Source organism: Nerophis lumbriciformis, linkage group LG21 (genome assembly GCF_033978685.3).
Source record: "Nerophis lumbriciformis linkage group LG21, RoL_Nlum_v2.1, whole genome shotgun sequence".
NCBI classification, from domain to species: Eukaryota; Metazoa; Chordata; class Actinopteri; order Syngnathiformes; family Syngnathidae; genus Nerophis; species Nerophis lumbriciformis.
The window spans coordinates 24116806-24135568 of record NC_084568.2 but is presented as its reverse complement, the minus strand read 5'-3'; the positions used below and the strand labels follow the sequence as shown (position 1 = coordinate 24135568).

Below are 18763 nucleotides of genomic sequence, written 5' to 3'. Positions count from 1 at the left end.
TGCATTAGCTCGTTGTAGTGCAGGATAAAAGAGCAACAAGGTGCAGATATAAGTAAATAGATTACTGTATCCACGTTTATGGATTTATGTTATATTGTCTTTATATCCCAGCGAGTTAATCCACTTTTGCAGGGAATTGAGGCTGCGGAACCTCTTTCTAGAGTCCAGCAGTGAAAACAGTCCTTAGTGGGGGTGGGAAGAGTCTCTGCAGATTTTCTGAGCCCTGGTCAGGCAGCGGCTTTTTGTGATTTCCCAGATACAAATTGATTCTTACAAGAAAAAAAAAACTTTTTTTTTTTTATCGATTTTTGAAAATTATGAATCACTTTAGAATCGAAATGAATAAGAATCGCAATTTCGGATGTGAATCAATTTTTTGTGCATCTCTACTGACCTGTGTTGGTTAATACAACCAATAATAGAACAATATAGCTAATGGGTCTAACCGTGGACATATTTATTTTTGTTTGGATGAAAAATAAAAATAGTGGACTTGTGCAGAAATCTCCCAGAAAGCCTCTACCATGTAAGTTTTTACAGTCAATCAAAGCCCTGCTTTACAATGCATAGGCATGACAGGTGCACGGGGGATTTAAACCAACACTGTGCACTTTAATGAGACTTTCATGCTGTCACAGATGGTCAGACTGAATTCAAATAATGTGTGACGGGTTACAAAACAGATGCATAAAAGGGAAGGAGTTTGCTACTCTACTACTACATTCTCAAAGCGACCCATTGGAAGATAAGATAGCGACCCATTGGAAGATAAGATAAACCTTTACTAGTGCCACTGTGGGGAAATTCACGTGTTACACAGCACCAAAGAGCAAAGTGTAAACACCTGATTTGTCAGGATAATAGAATCGTCTTGTAAAAAGTCATCGATAAGGGTAAAAAAATTATAATTTGCACATATCGTATTATCATCACCAGTTATAGAACATTTAATGTACAGTGTTATGCTTGTCCAGGAGGTGACATGGAAAAACGCCACCCAGCTTTTGATGATCGCATGTATTTACTATTTGGAATTCATTTAGAAAAATAAAAACATTTGTGTTCTTCTCTTACAAAAGGATTGTGAATGATATGCAAAATTCCCCCCAAAAAGTGCAGATCTCCTTTAAGTAAACAAGCTACAGCAACACCTTGATTACATTACGAAAAAAAAAAATTTAATATTCAAAAAGAAGAGGACTTAAGAGTGCCTTGAGGAACGCCTCAGTTATCTAAATCACAAGTTTGGACACCAAGTTCTGTATTTGCTATCAAGGTTAAAATGTCAATAAGATAGATGTATTCATCTTGTTTATTATTACTATTAACGGTATTTTCTTGATGCTAAGAAATAGCGCCAAAGACGCTATATAATGTAGTCATCCGTGTCGAATAAAGCACGTGGCTTTCATGCACAATAACAACTTAAGATTTTAGTTTCTGTTATGAAAATCAGCAATGAAAATACGGTGGATTGGACCAACAATCACAATATTTATTACTAGGACTTCACATTAGTTTATTGGCACAAGCAGGTCTTTGTAGTTATATTTAAGCATGGCAAACACAAAAGAACACAAATTAATGCGATCTCTTGTCCTTTCTTTACGTTTAGTTCTGCTATCAAACACTGATTATATAGTAGAGAATAAACTCTATTGCATCACAGAACGTTTCTCAAACAAATCCAATGTTCAAACAAACATTTTACAAAGTGATCGCTGCAGACACAAGCTTGATCTGATTGTATTCCACTAGATCATGAGAGTGATATTTTTAAGAGCCATTTCCTTCGACACATTTAATTTTTTTCCCCTGACTTTATCACCTTTTTGAACCACTTCTTTCGGGACTTTACCAAAGCTCTTTCCCAGCTCTCCATTTGAACGACTGGAACCCCAAAGAACAGAACAGCAATACGGGATTTTCTGCTTAAGCTCTACGCTCGCTCTCACTTGTTTTAATGCTACGCTCAAACTGCTTGACCACCGTGTGAAATAAGCCGCAAAGAAGAAAAACGGATATGACGTCATATTCAACCCAGCTATTGTTCAATAATCTATCTTTTGTACAAAATGAACAAAATAAAAATTAATAACTTTGTTTTTTCAAAATGGAATTATGATTTAGTTTAATGTTTGCCTCGTGTGTACTGAGTGAGGATCGAACCAGGTCCTCTGCAACAAAAAGGCTGTTATTTAAGACGGTAGGCTAATTTCTATTCGTATTCTCTCAGCGGTGGCAGCTGGGAGTTTATGCCACAAACTTTTATTTCAGCAACATAACCACCTCTGAGTGGATCCCAAGGCACCTCGTTATTCGACATGCACATAATTCATATTGTCGTTTGGAGTCCCGACTCTCCACCTGCATCTAACTGCACTGCAAAAAGTCAGTGTTCAAAAACAAGAAGAAAAACAAACAAAAATTATGAGTATTTTACTTGAACTAAGGAAAATGATCTGCCAATAGAACAAGAAAATTTGGCTTGTCAAGACTTTCCAAAACAAGTAAAATTAGCTAACCTCAATGAACCCAAAAATACCTTTTAAAATAAGTATATTCTCACTAATAACAAGTGCACTTTTCTTGATAGAAAAGAAAATGAGACCTTTTTTCTCAATATGTTGAAAAATATTCTTTTAAATTAAGTAAATGCTAGTGCCAAATAACTATGACATAATGATATGCACCCGGCATTACATTTCTTGAAACCAGCAAACTTACACTAAAAACAAGTTTATTTTTCTTAATGGAAAGGCAACAAGGCAACCGTTTGTTACTCTCGGGGTCTACGAGAGTAACATATAGCATATTGTCTAAAAATGCATTTTCCCATCGATAACATGACAGCATCGCGCCAAGTGCGTGCTCTTTCAGTGAATTAGCCCCCAGCCAAATTTTTTTTAATTGTAATTTTGAATAATTTACCTGAATGTGCATGAACTATTTCTGTTCAAAATAGTTTGAAATGTCACATGTTGAATGTTTAAATATTAACTGTCAGTTTACTGTACTGTGCCGACTGTACTACTATATGAGTACGTATTTTCTCTTGTTTCATTGAAAATAAAACCGCAAAGTCCATTTGGCTGTCATCTGTTTTAATTATGAGACACAATTGTGTCAAAGTCACAATTTTTTTTGTTCATGCTTGAAATAAGAAATTATTGCTTTGAAAAAGCAGTTTTATACTTGTGAGTGTTGATGACACAGCTTTACAACAGTTGATATTCTAGTTTCAAGCACGTTTTACTCAATATAGGTCATAAAATCTCAGCAACAAGCTGTAATATCTTACTGAGATAATTTAGGACCAAAACCCTTAAAACAAGTGAAACACTCTTTAACATAAAATCTGCTTAGTGAGAAGAATTATCTTATCAGACAGAAAATAAGCAAATATCACCCTTATTTGAGATATTTAATCTTACTTAGATTTCAGTTTTTGCAGTGTGCTGATTGGGCAGCCGCTACGTGCTGTCAGTCATTGTCACTTTAGCAAGAAATGACAAAGTCAGAGAGCCAATCAACAAGATTTTAAAGGGACAGGCCCAGGTCTGAGCCTGGCCGTTTTCCGCTTGGCGCTTGTGTTTGACTCGCCTCCATTCAATAGCGTAACATAATTTTAAGTGCAGTACGTGGACCTGTCGTTAACAACTATTTTGCCTATTTTAACATTTCCAATAACAAAGGGGGGCAACTTAACTCGGGTTTTCATTAGTATATATTTTTGTTTTCCTGCTTTTTATCTGAATATTTGTATTTGCTGCTTGTTTTTCTGTCTTAGACGCCATCATGGATTTTAGTGGAGGAGTACTGACTGTGTATGGCGTAAATGAGACAGCGTCAATATTTGCCACGTATCCCTCTGAGTTTCTCACTTTGGGCAGGGGTTTCCTGGACCAGGTCAGTTGGTAGCTTTCAATACAAGAAATCATATTGACAGCAGATTTCCAACACGTGTGTTACACAGGTAGTGGGCACCGGCATGCTGATGCTATGCATCCTGGGTCTGGATGAGAAGAGGAACACCCCCGCTCCTAACCAGCTGATTCCTGCTATTGTGGCAGTGATCGTCCTGGGCATCTCCATGTCCATGTCGAGCAACTGTGGGGCAGCCATAAATCCCGCTCGCGATCTAGGACCTCGACTTTTTACTCTGACTGCAGGCTGGGGCTCTGAAGTGTTCACGTAAGCGTTTTGTACACTCTCTGACTTCAGTTACGGTGGTTGTTGTGTGTACCTAAATTTTCTGGTCTGCACTCAACATTACCAAAGGTCCTCTACATAAGGGGTCCTCAACTTTTTTTCTATCAGGGACCGGTTTAATGTATGCATTATTTTCACGGACCGGCTTGCCACGTATGGCAGAAAAAAATAAGAAGAAAAACTCACTATAACGCTGAAGTAGTGGGAGCCCTGGGCGTGTTTCTTTGCAAAGAGAGGTCCCTGGCACGTTGATGGCATACCAGTGTTTCTTAACCATAGACCCGGACTCGCAGCCCAACAATGGGCCTTAGATAGTAATTAGGGATGTCCGATAATGGCTTTTTGCCGATATCCGATATTCCGATATTGTCCAACTCTTTAATTACTGACACCGATATCAACAGATGCCGATAGCAACCGATATATACAGTCGTGGAATTAACTCATTATTATACCTAATTTGGACAACCAGGTATGGTGAAGATAAGGTACTTTTCAAAAAAAATTATAAAATAAAAGATAAATAAATTAAAACATTTTCTTGAATAAAAAAGAAAGTAAAACAAAATAAAAACAGTTACATAGAAACTAGTAATTAATGAAAATTAGTCAAATTAACTGTTAAAGGTTAGTACTATTAGTGGATTAGCAGCACGCACAAACATGTGTGCTTACGGACTGTATCCCTTGCAGACTGTATTGATATATATTGATATATAATGTAGGAACCAGAATATTAATAACAGAAAGAAACAACCCTTTTGTGTGAATGGGGAGGGAGGTTTTTTGGGTTGGTGCACTAATTGTAAGTGTATCTTGTGTTTTTTATGTTGATTTAATAAAAAAAAAAACGATACTGATAAAAAAAAAACGATATCGATAATTTCCGATATTACATTTTAACGCATTTATCGGCCGATAAAATCAGCAGGCCGATATTATCGGACATCTCTAATTGTAATTTATCTGTTTTTCAGCTGTAGTTCGTATATGCCGCAGCAGTACTTAGTTGTAATACACTTTTCCTCCACTTGTGGCAGTAATGACAATATAAAACAAACAGAAGAAGTCTGGCGCTAATGTCATAGAGAAATTTCGAAAAGCGAAAACATTATGACAAAAGTGGTGAAGCTATATTTTAATTTGCAATTACATTTGTATTAACAGTTTAGTTAAGTAACATTTATAATTGATTGAGCTTGTTTATTTTAGCACAACATAATACATATTGTATGTAAATGTATTGTTTATTTGATTAGTACTTCTTCTAATCAGCCTGACCTGAGCTTAAGGTTTATTTGTTAAATTAATAATAATCTTTGTGATTGACACATGCTTTTATATCAATTGACAAGGTAGTAAACTGTATGTAGGTTAGATATAATTTTTGAATATGGTCCAAATCAAGAGTAAGATTACGCCAGCAGTGTTAATATTGGCCCACCTGTAGCGGGAAAGTTGGGCACAAACGCCAAAACGGTAAAGAACCGCTGCTATATACAAACCCCAAAACCAGTGAAGTTGGCACGTTGTGTAAATGGTAAAAAAAACAGAATACAATTACAATGATTAGCAAATCCTTTTCAACCTATATTCACTTGAATAGACTGCAAAGACATGATACTTAATATTTGAACTGGAAATGTCATGTCTGTGTAATCATGTTTTGTTTTAAGTCATGTTTTGTTTAGTTTCTGTCTTTTCACTCCCTTGTCTTGTTTCCATGATTACCCCATTAGTTTCACCTGTTCCACGTTTGGACTCATTGTGCACTCTTGATTGTCACCATAGCAACCCATTAGTTTTCACCTGTCACGTCACGCACCTGTTTCACGTTTTGAGTCACGCACCTGTTTTCGTTAATCAAGTCTGTAGTATTTAAGTTCAGTGTTTTTAGTTTGTCTTTCTGGTGACATCCCCACATTTATGCTCGACACATTTCTAACTCCTTTTCATGTCCATCGTTCACGCTGCTCCTTTTTTGTCCATGCCAAGTAAGTTTTCTTTATTCAAGCCATAGTTTGCAAGTTTTGTTTAATTGTTCATAGTTTCTGCCCTTGTGCAAGTTTTGTGTTTATAGTCAAGTTTTGTACTTCCGCCCTTGTGCGCACCTTTAGTTTGTTCCTTTTGTTATTGTAAAATTAAATATGTATTCACCTGCAAGTCATATCTGGTCCAAATGTTCATTTGCACCACGGGAGAACAAACCACGCCATAGTCCATGTCTTGACAGGAAAACTTTATTTTTTGCAAATATTAGCCCGATTGTAGCTGAGATAGGCTACAGCGCCCCCCGCAACCCCGAAGGGAATAAGTGGTAGAAAATGGATGGGTGGATTAGCTCATTTGGAATTTGATACCTGCAACATGTTTCAAAAAGCTGGCACAAGTGGCAAAAAGACTGAGGAAGTTGAGGAACACTTGGAACATCCCACAGATGAACAGGCTCATTGGGAACAGGTGGGTGCCATGATTGGGTATAGAAGCAGCTTCCATGAAATGCTCAGTTATTTACAAACAAGGATGGGGCGAGGGTCACCACTTTGTCAACAAATGCCTGAGCAAATTGTCCAACAGTTTAAAAACAAAATTTCTCAACGAGCTATTGCAAGGAATTTAGGGATTTCATCATCTAAGGTCTGTAATATCATCAAAAGAAATCACTGCACATAACATTGAATGCCCGTGACCTCGCATCAAAAACAGACATCAGTGGGTAAAGGACATCACCACATGGGCTCAGGAACACTTCAGAAAACCACTGTCAGTAACTACAGTTTGTTGCTACATCTGTAAGTGCAAAGTTAAAACTCTACTATGCAAAGCCAAAGCCATTTATCAACAACACCCAGAAACGCCGCCGGCTTTGCTGGGCCCGAGCTGATGCAAAGTGGAAAAGTGTTCTGTGGTCTGACGAGTCCACATTTCAAATTGTTTTTGGAAACTGTGGACGTCTTGTCCTCCAGACCAAAGAAGAAAAGAACCAATCCGGATTGTTATAGGCGCAAAGTTCAAAAGCCAGCATCTGTGATGGTATGGGGGTGTATTAGTGCCCAAGGCACATCTGTGAAGGCACCATTAATGCTGAAAGGTACATACAGGTTTTGGAGCAACATATTTTGCCATCTTAAGCAATGTCTTTTTCATGGACGCCCCTGCTTATTTCAGCAAGACAATGCCAAGCCACGTGTTACAACAGCGTGGCTTCATAGTAAAAGATACTAGACTGGCCTGCCTGTAGTCCAGACCTGTCCCCCATTAATAATGTGTGGTGAATTATGAAGCGTAAAATACGCCAACGGAGACCCCCGGACTGTTGAACAAGCAAGAATGGGAAATAATTCCACCTGAAAAGCTTCAAAAATAGGTCTCCTCGGTTCCCAAACGTTTACTGAGTGTTGTTAAAAGGAAAGGCCATGTAACACAGTGGTAAAAATGCCCCTGTGCCAACTTCTTTGCAATGTGTTGCTGCCATTAAATTCTAAGTTAATGATTATTTGCAAAACAAAATGAAGTTTCTCAGTTCGAACATTAAATATCTTGTCTTTGCAGTCTATTCAATTGAAAATAAGTTGAAAAGGATTTGCAAATCATTGTATTCTGTTTTTATTTACGAATTACACAACGTGCCAACTTCACTGGTTTTGGACAATGATCCTGCTGGGAACTGCAGATGGAAATGAGCTTTTAGCCACTATTTGGCACATTAACATTTTACAAGCTTTTGATGTGTTTACTGGGACATGCGAAATTTAAGTCGGAGAAAATGCGGTAGTTTATGAATTACTTGTTTCTGTGCGGCCCGATAGCAAATGCGTCAAGGACCGGTACCGGTTGGGGACCACTGCTCTATACAACAGCACCAATCTGCTGTTTGTAAGGACCTAGCGGGAAAACACAAGTCAAAGATCCTCTATTAGTGTGGCAGTTTTTAAGGATTCAATGTAAGTGTGTGAATGTGAGTGTGAATGTTGTCTGTCTATCTGTGTTGGCCCTGCGATGAGGTGGCGACTTGTCCAGGGTGTACCCCGCCTTCCGCCCGATTGTAGCTGAGATAGGCTCCAGCGCCCCCCGCGACCCCAAAGGGAATAAGCGGTAGAAAATGGATGGGATGTAAAAAAAAGAAAGAAAAATGAGTCAAAGATCAATTATATGACAGGAGCACTGCTGGTTTCAAAGGACCTACTGTTGTGGCCAACACTCAACATGTTCATAGCTCAAGGCTGCTGTGAAGTGATTTGACTTTCCACCCCCTTCCACAAATAATACAGGAAGTTATATGAGAGATTATCATGCGACAACAGTTCAGTCAGGATCAAAGTCTTGTAAGAACATATGGTCATGATGATTTGCTGTTTGACACATTTTATCAGTACAGTTAGTAGTATCTCAATTTACCAGATTAATTGGTTGCCTGACAGAGCGCTTATCTCCAAACACTTGTATCTCAAATCAACGTCGCCCATCCATCCATCCATCTTCTTCCGCTTAGCCGAGGTCGGGTCGCGGGGGCAGCAGCCTAAGCAAGGAAGCCCAGATTTTCCTCTCCCCAGCCACTTCGTCCAGCTCTTCCCGGGGGATCCCGAGGCGTTCCCAGGCCAGCCGGGATTTAATCGGTGCTTGCCCCCCACCACCCAAAACAGCACAATTTTAACATGTATCATACCTTTTGAAAAGAAAAACACACTTGTGAATAAGAAATATTGTCAATACAATACAATGTTTGACAAACAACTACAGTAGTTGTATGAAGTAACGCAATAACAATGTACATTATTTACCTTGGAGAGCGGACTTTCACATCATCTCCTTCAAGCTGCTTCTCCGTCAAACACACCATCAGCAGCTATTTCATATTTTCGTGGATGAATATCTGCCGTTTAGACTCATTCTGCTTCAGTATGGTGCAGACTAGCGCTGAAACCTCACCAAATCTGCTTTATGAGGATTTTTTTTTTTTTAAAATCATCCACTTCTTCTTTGCACAATCCTTCAAACTCACTTATTTCCCATGCTTGGAAAAATATCGCTAATGCTAACAAGTAAGACAGGATGTTTTTGATGGATTTTACAGGGTTTACTGTGACATTTACTGCACTAACTCATGGCGAGGACCCTTGCTTGTCATTTTTGCTTGCAACTTAAACAATTAGCCGAGAGACAGCTCTTCTCTCAAAACACTCCTAAATCGGGGCACTCTTAAGTTGAAGTGCCACTGTTTCGAAAGGACCTTTAAAAAAAAATGTACATGTAAAAAAAAATGGTATAGTACAGGACAACTGTGCTGCTTTTCAGGACCAACTCCAAAAAAGGTTAGTCAAAGATCTTAATATGCCAAGAGAGCTCTACTGTTTTTAAGGACATACTGCAAAACACAAATCAAAGATCCTCTATACTGTTTTTTGGGAATTAAAGCAAAAAAGCATGTCAAATATAATCTGAATGACAGAAGCAAGCTTTTTTTTTAAGATCCTACTGCAAAAACACAACTCAAAGATCATCTGTACTGTACTGCAGGACAGTTTATTTTTTAGACAAACTGCAAAAATATTAAAAAAGATCCTTTTTATAATAGCAACACGAGTCAAAGATCCTCTATATTCCACGACCGCTCCGCTGTTTTTAGGGAATTAATGCAAAAAAAGCAAGTCAAAGATCATTAAAAACAGAAGCACTCTGTTGTTTTTTAAGGACCTACTGCAAAAACAGGACTCAAAGATCTCCTATATTACAGGACCGCTCTGCTGTTTTTAAAGACTTGCTGCAAAAAAAGTTAGTCAAAGATCCTCTCAATGACAGAAGAGCTCTTCTGTTTTTTACGACCTGCTGCAAACATATTAACCAAAGATCCTCTATTTAACAGCACTGCTCTGCTGTTTTTTAAGGACCTACTGCAAAAACAGGACTCAAAGATCATCCATATATGACAGGTGAAATCTACAGTTTATTTTTTAGACAAACGGCAAAAATATTAAAAAAGATCCTCTATACAACAGCAACACGAGTCAAAGATCCTCTATATTCCACGGCCGCTCTGCTGTTTTTAGGAAATCAATGCAAAAAAGCCAGTCAAAGATCATTAAAAACTGAAGCACTCTGTTGTTTTTTAAATACCTACTGCAAAAACAAGACTCAAAGATCTCCTATATTACAGGACCGCTCTGCTGTTTTTAAAGACTTACTGCAAAAAAAGTTAGTCAAAGATCCTCTCAATGACAGAAGAGCTCTTGTGTTTTTTACGACCTACTGCAAAAATATTAACCAAAGATCCTCTATTTAACAGCACTGCTCTGCTGTTTTTTAAGCACCTACTGCAAAAATAGGACTCAAAGATCATCTACAAACGACAGAGTTCTACAGTTATTTTTTTAGACAAACTGCAAAAATATTTAAAAAAATCCTCTATACAACAGCAACACGATTCAAAGAATCTCTATATTCCACGACCGCTCTGCTGTTTTTAGGGAATTAATGCAAAAAAAGCAAGTCAAAGATCATTAAAAACAGAAGCACTCTGTTGTTTTTTTAAGGACCTACTGCATAAACAGGACTCAAAGATCTCCTATATTACAGGACCGCTCTGCTGTTTTTAAAGACTTACTGCAAAAAAAGTTAGTCAAAAATCCTCGAAAGGACAGGAGGGCTCTACAGTTTTTTTAAAGACCTACTGCAAAAATATTAATCCAAAGATCTTCTATATTACAGGACCGCTCTGCTGTTTTTAAGGATTTTGTGACGATCTGTCACATCGCGTGTCACGTGTTTGCCATGTTTCCTTAGTTTTGTGTTTATTTCTTAGTCAGCGCTCTTATTTTAGTTCCACTTCCTGCATGTTTCCCTAAGCGCTCGTTTCCTCACCTGTCCCTGATTAGCAGCCTGGCACACCTGGTTGCAGTTGCCAAACCGGCCGCTATTTATGCCTGCCTCGCCCTCCATGAATGTAAGGAATAATCCTGGTTTTGCTTACCGACCTCCGAGCAATTTTATTTGGTACATGGTGTGATGATAAGTGTGACCAGTAGATGGCAGTCAAACATAAGACATACATGTAGACTGCACTATGATGGCAATATGACTCAAGTAAACAACACCAACATTTTATTTGTTCCATTGAAAATATAGAACATTACACATGGCGCTCAAAAATCTATCAAAAATGTTTTAGTACGACTTTGGTAAGCTATGAAGTCGCACCGCTTGATGGATGGTACTGTGCTTCAACTTACCAGTGTTATTATGGTGTGTGTATAAGGTAAGACAAATTATCTGGGGTTTTGTTACGCAAAATTATGCAAAAGCAACTTTTCTTACCTTCTGGTACCTGCTGATTTGTATTTGGGATCTGCATAAATCCTGAAAAATTACAGGCGTTCGCCTTTGTAGTTTGTGCCGACAACGTAGTCGATAAGCTTCTTTTTCACTATCTTGTTATGTGACATTCATCCTCCACTGTTGCCATTTCCAATATAAAGTAGTGTAAAGTTCTTACTTCTGTCAGTAAACTCGCCATGAAAGCCCTAAAACATACCGGTGTAGTGAGTTTACATTATTCACCCAATGAACTTTAGTTATTAGAGAGTATCTATGCAACATTTTGACCAAAGAACCACCATTGCATGTTATGTAGACCACAAAGAAGTGTTTTCAGTTTAGAAAACAAATATATATATATGACTCCTTTTAATGCGCCTTATATATGAAAAAAGATCGAAAATAGACCTTTCATCGGTAGTGTGTCTTATTATCCGGTGCGCCTTATGGTTCGGAAAATACGTTACAGTTTGCTGTAGGCTGCTATGTTTTTTGTGCACTCCCCTGCTGCACCTCCTGTGTTGACTATAATGAAAGACTTGTCTTACCTGCACGTCATCCTCCTGGCTCCTGCATCTTGGGGTCACAAAAGTCAAAGTCAAAGTACCAATGATTGTCACACACACACTAGGTGTGGCGAAATTATTCTCTGCATTTGACCCATCACTCTTGAACACCCCCTGGGAGGTGAGGGGAGCAGTGGGCAGCAGCGGTGGCCGCGCCCAGGAATAATTTTTGGTGATTTATAATGGACGGCATGGCGCAGTGGAAGAATGGCCGTGCGCGACCTGAGGGTCCCTGGTTCAATCCCCACCTAGTACCAACCTCGTCATGTCTGTTGTGTCCTGAGCAAGACACTTCACCCTTGCTCCTGATGGGTGCTGGTTAGCGCCTTGCATGGCAGCTCCCTCCATCAGTGTGTGAATGTGTGTGTGAATGGGTAAATGTGGAAGTAGTGTCAAAGCGCTTTGAGTACCTTGAAGGTAGAAAAGCGCTATACAAGTACAACCCATTTATCATTTATCATTTATTTAACCCCCAATTCCAACCCTTGATGCTGAGTGCCAAGCAGGGAGGTAATGGGTCCCATTTCTATAGTCTTTAGTCAAAATGTTGCATAGATAATCTCTAACCACTAGGCCACTGAGTAGGCCTCGTGGCAACTACCACAGCCATGTGAGTCCGTGACAGATTTATTGCAAAAAAGAAAGCTAGTCTTAAGATTCTTTACATGACAAGAGTGCGCTGGAGTTTTTATGAATCATCAAGCAATGATATGTTTTGACCTGACCTGCTGGTTCAATCTGAAAATGCTTCATAGGCATGTTCAAAATGTGGCTATGTTGAATAGTCATGTTTAACCACTCATTGAAATCATGTGGAATTGCAAATTTTACACCATATTAGTGTTGTCCCAATACCAATATTTTGGTACCGGTGGCAAAATGTATTTCGGTACTTTTCGATACTTTTCTAATTAAAGGGGACCACAAAACATTGCATTATTGGCTTTATTTTAACAAAAAAATCTGAGGGTACATTAAACTTATGTTTCTTATTGCAAGTTTGTCCTTAAATAAAATAGTGAACATACAAGACAACTTGTCTTTTATTAGTGAGTAAACAAACAAAGGCTCTTAATTTAGTCTGCTGACATATGCAGTAACATATTGTGTCATTTTCTATTCTATTTTTTTTTTTTTTTAAATTAAGGACAAGTGGTAGAAAGTTAATTATTAATCTACTTGTTCATTTACTGTTAATATCTGCTTACTTTCTCTTTTAACATGTTCTATCCACACTTCGGTTAAAATGTAATAATTTATTGTTCTGTTGTTTGGATGCTTTACATTAGTTTTGGATGATACCACAAATTTGGGCATCAATCCGATACCAAGTCATTACAGGATCATACATTGGTCATATTCAAAGTCCTCATGTGTCCAGAGACGTATTTCCTCAGTTTATAAACATAATATACATTTTACAAAAAGAGACGGTATAGTACCAATGTGACTCATTGGTATCGCGGTACTATACTTGTATCGGTATACCGTATTTAAAAAAAAATCAACTCTTTAATTATAATGACTTTTCCTGATTGGCTGAAATGAATCACACGCAGTCCCTATAGTTGTGTGGCTAATTATAGATCAACATGTGTTTATTATATCTCTATTGTTTACTCTGCAGGTGTTACAACTACTGGTTCTGGGTCCCCATAGTAGCCCCCCTGATCGGTGGTGTTTTAGGTTCTGTTGTTTACGTCAGCTTCATCCACTGGCACCTTCCCCCTGACTCTGACACCCACAAAGACGAGGACACGCCGCCCATCGCCAGTGACGTCATCAAGCAGCCTCCAACCAAAGCCCTGATTAGCCATGAGCTAAATACGGCTTCATTCTGACTCTTCCATCCGGGACTTTTTTCTACATTTTATTCCGCGAGCTTCACAGACGGAGTGGATGCAGCTCATCTAATTGTTTTTTATGTGTATTATTTCTTAATTATGTCTGCTGTCAATCCAAATGGCAGAGTTGTATTTATTTGTATAATTTATTTGTATATGCTGCAAAAAGACCCAAAAGGGACAAGCGGTAGGAAATGGATGGATGGATGCTGCAAAAGATGAAATAAATGATGTCTCTAACCTGAAAACTTGTAAAGTTAAAATGTAGTTGATCTTAAATTATTAAATAAAAACGTTTTTTTTTTTTAAATGGAATATTGTATGTCTAGTATTTTCATGTAATTTACAAGGGTTATTAAAATTAATGACATTAATACAGTTTTTGTAATACAGTTAACATTTTAAATTATTAAATAAAAAATAGGTAATATCTACAATATATAACACATTTTATTGTATATTTAATATATTTTGATATAAAATAGTTTCTCACTGTTTCTTCAATCTGGAGACTCGTAACGTTTTATAAAATATTAAAGTATTTTGAAATCATCAAATTATTATTTTTTTTCATTTTATTTTTATTGACATCCAGTATCAGACATTCCTATCCATTACATCATATTCACATAAATCATATCTATTGTCTGCCCTAAATGTCAAAATATTTTTGTTTATATCCCATCCATATCACCCCCCCCCCCAAAATAAGAAAGAAACAACAACAAAACTAAGTAATATCTACAAATACATCGATTAAATAAACAAAACAAAAAAATAAATAATAATATTAATAGTAATAATAAATACAATAAAATATAAACAGATACATATATATATATATATATATATATATATATATTTATATATAATATATACATATATAAACATACATACATACATATACACATATAGGGATCATCAAATTATTTACAATATTACAATGCAATCAAGAAATGCTTTTTTTGTGATATGAATATCTGTATTACCCATTTGGGGGTGACTACAAGTTAAATCATACTTTTTTCTGAAACAAAAATGTGTAATAAGTTACATGGAAATATTAAAATATGTCATGATAAACAGTAAATACATGCCATTAATTAAGCATTAAATATTTTTTTATCCAAACTAATACAAGTATTTATTTCTGACATTAAATAGAAGGCATCTAATGACATTTGAAAACAATTATACAACATTTAGTATTTTAATTAGGCTAAAACCTCATGATTGAACTATTAAAATGAAACCATGATTCAAATATACAGTGCATCTGGAAAATATTCACAGCGGTTCACTTTTTTCACATTTTGTTATGCTACAGCCCTATTCCAAAATGTAATAAGTTAATTTTTGTTTTCAAAATTTTACAGAAAATAATACCCCATAATGACAACATGAAGTGTTTTTTATTTAGCTTTTTTTATTTTTTTATTTTTTAAATACATCTGGGTCGCATTTTACTGTGCGCATAGTTCTCCCAAGATGTAGCAGGAACTCCGGAGGCAACGTGCAGGTAAGACGATGATTTATTCACATAAATCATTCAAAAATATGTGAATACAAACAAGCGTGTCGATAGCGCGGGGAGCTAAGGCGAAACTTAGCACAGGAATCAAAAAATAAACAAGACATAGGCACCAGAAGCAAGATCTACACAAACGTAACTTGTTGCTTGCAGCAAACAAGACAGCCAGACAGTGTGTGGCGAAAAACAGGAATAAGTAGCTCTCTGATTAGTGCCCGGGAGCAGGTGAGCGTACCGAACAATAATCAGAGGCAGGTGAAAATAATCAGCACCCATGACAACCAAGAAACACAAACCCATGGGTGCTGAAACAGAACTAAGGGAATCTTAAACTAAAACAAAACCTGATCCAGGCAACGGATCATCACAAAAAAGACATGTACCATATTTTTTGGACTATAAGTCACAGTTTTTTTCACAGTTTGGCCGGGGGTGCGACTTATACTCAGAAGCGACTTATGTGTGAAATTATTAACACATTACCGTAAAATATCAAATAATATGATTTAGCTCATTCACGTAAGAGACTAGACGTATAAGATTTCATGGGATTTAGCGATTAGGAGTGACAAATTGTTTGGTAAACGTATAGCATGTTCTATATGTTATAGTTATTTGAATGACTCTTACCATAATATGTTACGTTAACATACCAGGCACGTTCTCAGTTGGATATTTATGCCTCATATAACGTACACTTATTCAGCCTGTTGTTCACTATTCTTTATTTTAAATTGCCTTTCAAATGTTTATTCTTGGTGTTGGGTTTTATCAAATAAATGTCCCCAAAAAATGCGACTTATACTCCAGTGCGACTTATATATGTTTTTTTCCTTCTTTATTATGCATTTTCGCCCGGTGCGATTTATACTCCGGAGCGACTTATACTCCGAAAAATACGGTACATACATTAAGTATTTACAGGCTTTGCTCAATACCTTGTTGATGCACCTTTGGCAACAATTGCAGCCTCAACTTTTTTTTTTAATCCGACGCCACAAGCTCGGCACACTTATCTTTGCCGTATAGTTGTCACAATGCGGTGAGATAATTGCTGAATTCCTGTTTTGGGGTTGTCTGGCGCACTTCCTGTTTTATGTTGAAAGTCTAATCCTCCTCTTGTTTCAGGCCACTTGCCTTTCCTCCTGTCTGATGTCTTTCCTGATTGACTGATTGTGCCCACCTGTGTCACCCTCCCTCATGTGTGTATATAGCCCTCGTCTTCCCCTGTCTTGTTGCCAGAGTATATCGTCAGATCGTCTACCGCCAGCCGTCTTCCGCAGTCTTGCCCGAGTCGCTAAGTATTGCCAGCTTTATTCTTTGCTTTCTTTGTACCCTCTGAAGAAGAGTGATTTTGATTTGCTAAAGTTTTTTTTATCAGTTTTTTTGAGCTAGTTTCATAGGAGGATGCTTTATTATTGTCCATTCTTTAACATGTGCAAGACATATAAGAACTGAAATTACATTTTCGGCACAGCTCCACTAAGACCAGACATACGTTACAGGAACACAAGACGGGACCGCCAACGGATCAGCCACTAACGGTCCAGCCACTAACGGTGCTCCTTGAAAAAGGTGATATTGGGAAAGGGGGGGAGAGTAAAAAATATCAGTCAAAGGCTGGACCCTTGGGAGGGGGTCCAGACTGAGTCCAAGGGGAAAACCCTCATTTGCCATAGCACACATAAACAAGTTACATATAATCACAACAACTCGCAACAGAGGGGGGGAGTTGGGGCCTTGGAGGCCGGCCTGCTGCTATAAAGCGCTACTCAGCTGTCCATCACCCCGAAGGGGAATCAAGCAGTGGTGAAGGCGTTGGGTGGGGGTGAGGTGTGTGTATGTGTATATGCCCATTGTCTTTGGGTGTAGTGGTGTTGTGTCCATAGGCCCGGGGCCGTTCTGCATGCAATGCAAGTAAAGTTCGACTTCCAGGTGTCGTTGAGGGAGGGAGGTCAAAAGCGTCCATCTTTGAGAGTCCTCGGGGATGTTTTCGGAACAGCCTGCTCCTGTTGTTGCAGCGTCAAGGCCATTGGAGGGAGTCAAATCGTAGATTAGGATTTTTGTTTTTCCACGAGCCACTTACGGTGCTCCTTGAAAAAGGTGATATTGGGAAAGGGGGGGAGAGTAAAAAATATCAGTCAAAGGCTGGACCCGTGGGAGGGGCCCAGACTGAGTCCAAGGGAAAAACCCTCATTTGCCATAGCACACATAAACAAGTTACATATAATCACAACAACTCGCAACAGAGGGGGGGTTGGGGCCTTGGAGGCCGGCCTGCTGCTATAAAGAGCTACTCAGCTGTCCATCACCCCGAAGGGGAATCAAGCGGTGGTGAAGGCGTTGGGTGGGGGTGAGGTGTGTGTATGTGTATATGCCCATTGTCTTTGGGTGTAGTGGTGTTGTGTCCATAGGCCCGGGGCCGTTCTGCATGCAATGCAAGTAAAGTTCGACTTCCAGGTGTCGTTGAGGGAGGGAGGTCAAAAGCGTCCATCTTTGAGAGTCCTCGGGGATGTTTTCGGAACAGCCTGCTCCTGTTGTTGCAGCGTCAAGGCCGAGTGGACCGACACCAGCAGATGACATGGCACCCCAAACCATCACTGATGGTGGAAACTTTACACTAGACTTCAGGCAACGTGGATCCTGTGCCTCTCCTGTCTTCCTCCAGACTCTGGGACCTCGATTTCCAAAGGAAATGCAAAATTTGCATGGTTGGGTGATGGTTTGGGGTGCCATGTCATCTGCTGGTGTCGGTCCACTCTGTTTCCTGAGATCCAGGGTCAACGCAGCCGTCTACCAGCAAGTTTTAGAGCACTTCATGCTTCCTGCTGCTGACCTGCTCTATGGAGATGGAGATTTCAAGTTCCAACAGGACTTGGCGCCTGCACACAGCGCAAAATCTACCCGTGCCTGGTTTACGGACCATGGTATTTCTGTTCTAAATTGGCCCGCCAACTCCCCTGACCTTAGCCCCATAGAAAATCTGTGGGGTATTGTGAAAAGGAAGATGCAGAATGCCAGACCCAAAAACGCAGAAGAGTTGAAGGCCACTATCAGAGCAACCTGGGCTCTCATAACACCTGAGCAGTGCCAGAAACTCATCGACTCCATGCCACGCCGCATTAACGCAGTAATTGAGGCAAAAGGAGCTCCAACCAAGTATTGAGTATTGTACATGCTCATATTTTTCATTTTCATACTTTTCAGTTGGCCAACATTTCTAAAAATCCCTTTTTTGTATTAGCCTTAAGTAATATTCTAATTTTGTGACACACGGAATTTTGGATTTTCATTTGTTG

At 38.6% G+C, this 18763-nt stretch overlaps 1 protein-coding gene across 4 annotated transcripts in view; it reads left to right on the top strand.

Annotated features, from left to right (window-relative positions):
• The window catches only part of aqp10a (aquaporin 10a), a 30642-nt gene extending 16399 nt beyond the window's left edge, over positions 1–14243 (top strand). For all 4 annotated transcript variants that reach the window (XM_061982594.2, XM_061982593.2, XM_061982595.2 and 1 more), the window contains 3 exons: positions 3791–3909; positions 3977–4194; positions 13717–14243. In XM_061982594.2, the coding sequence (XP_061838578.1) occupies positions 3791–3909; positions 3977–4194; positions 13717–13930 (551 nt within the window). In that variant the 3' untranslated portion in view covers positions 13931–14243. The remainder of the gene's footprint in view (positions 1–3790; positions 3910–3976; positions 4195–13716) is intronic.
• The last annotated feature ends 4520 nt before the right edge of the window (positions 14244–18763 follow it).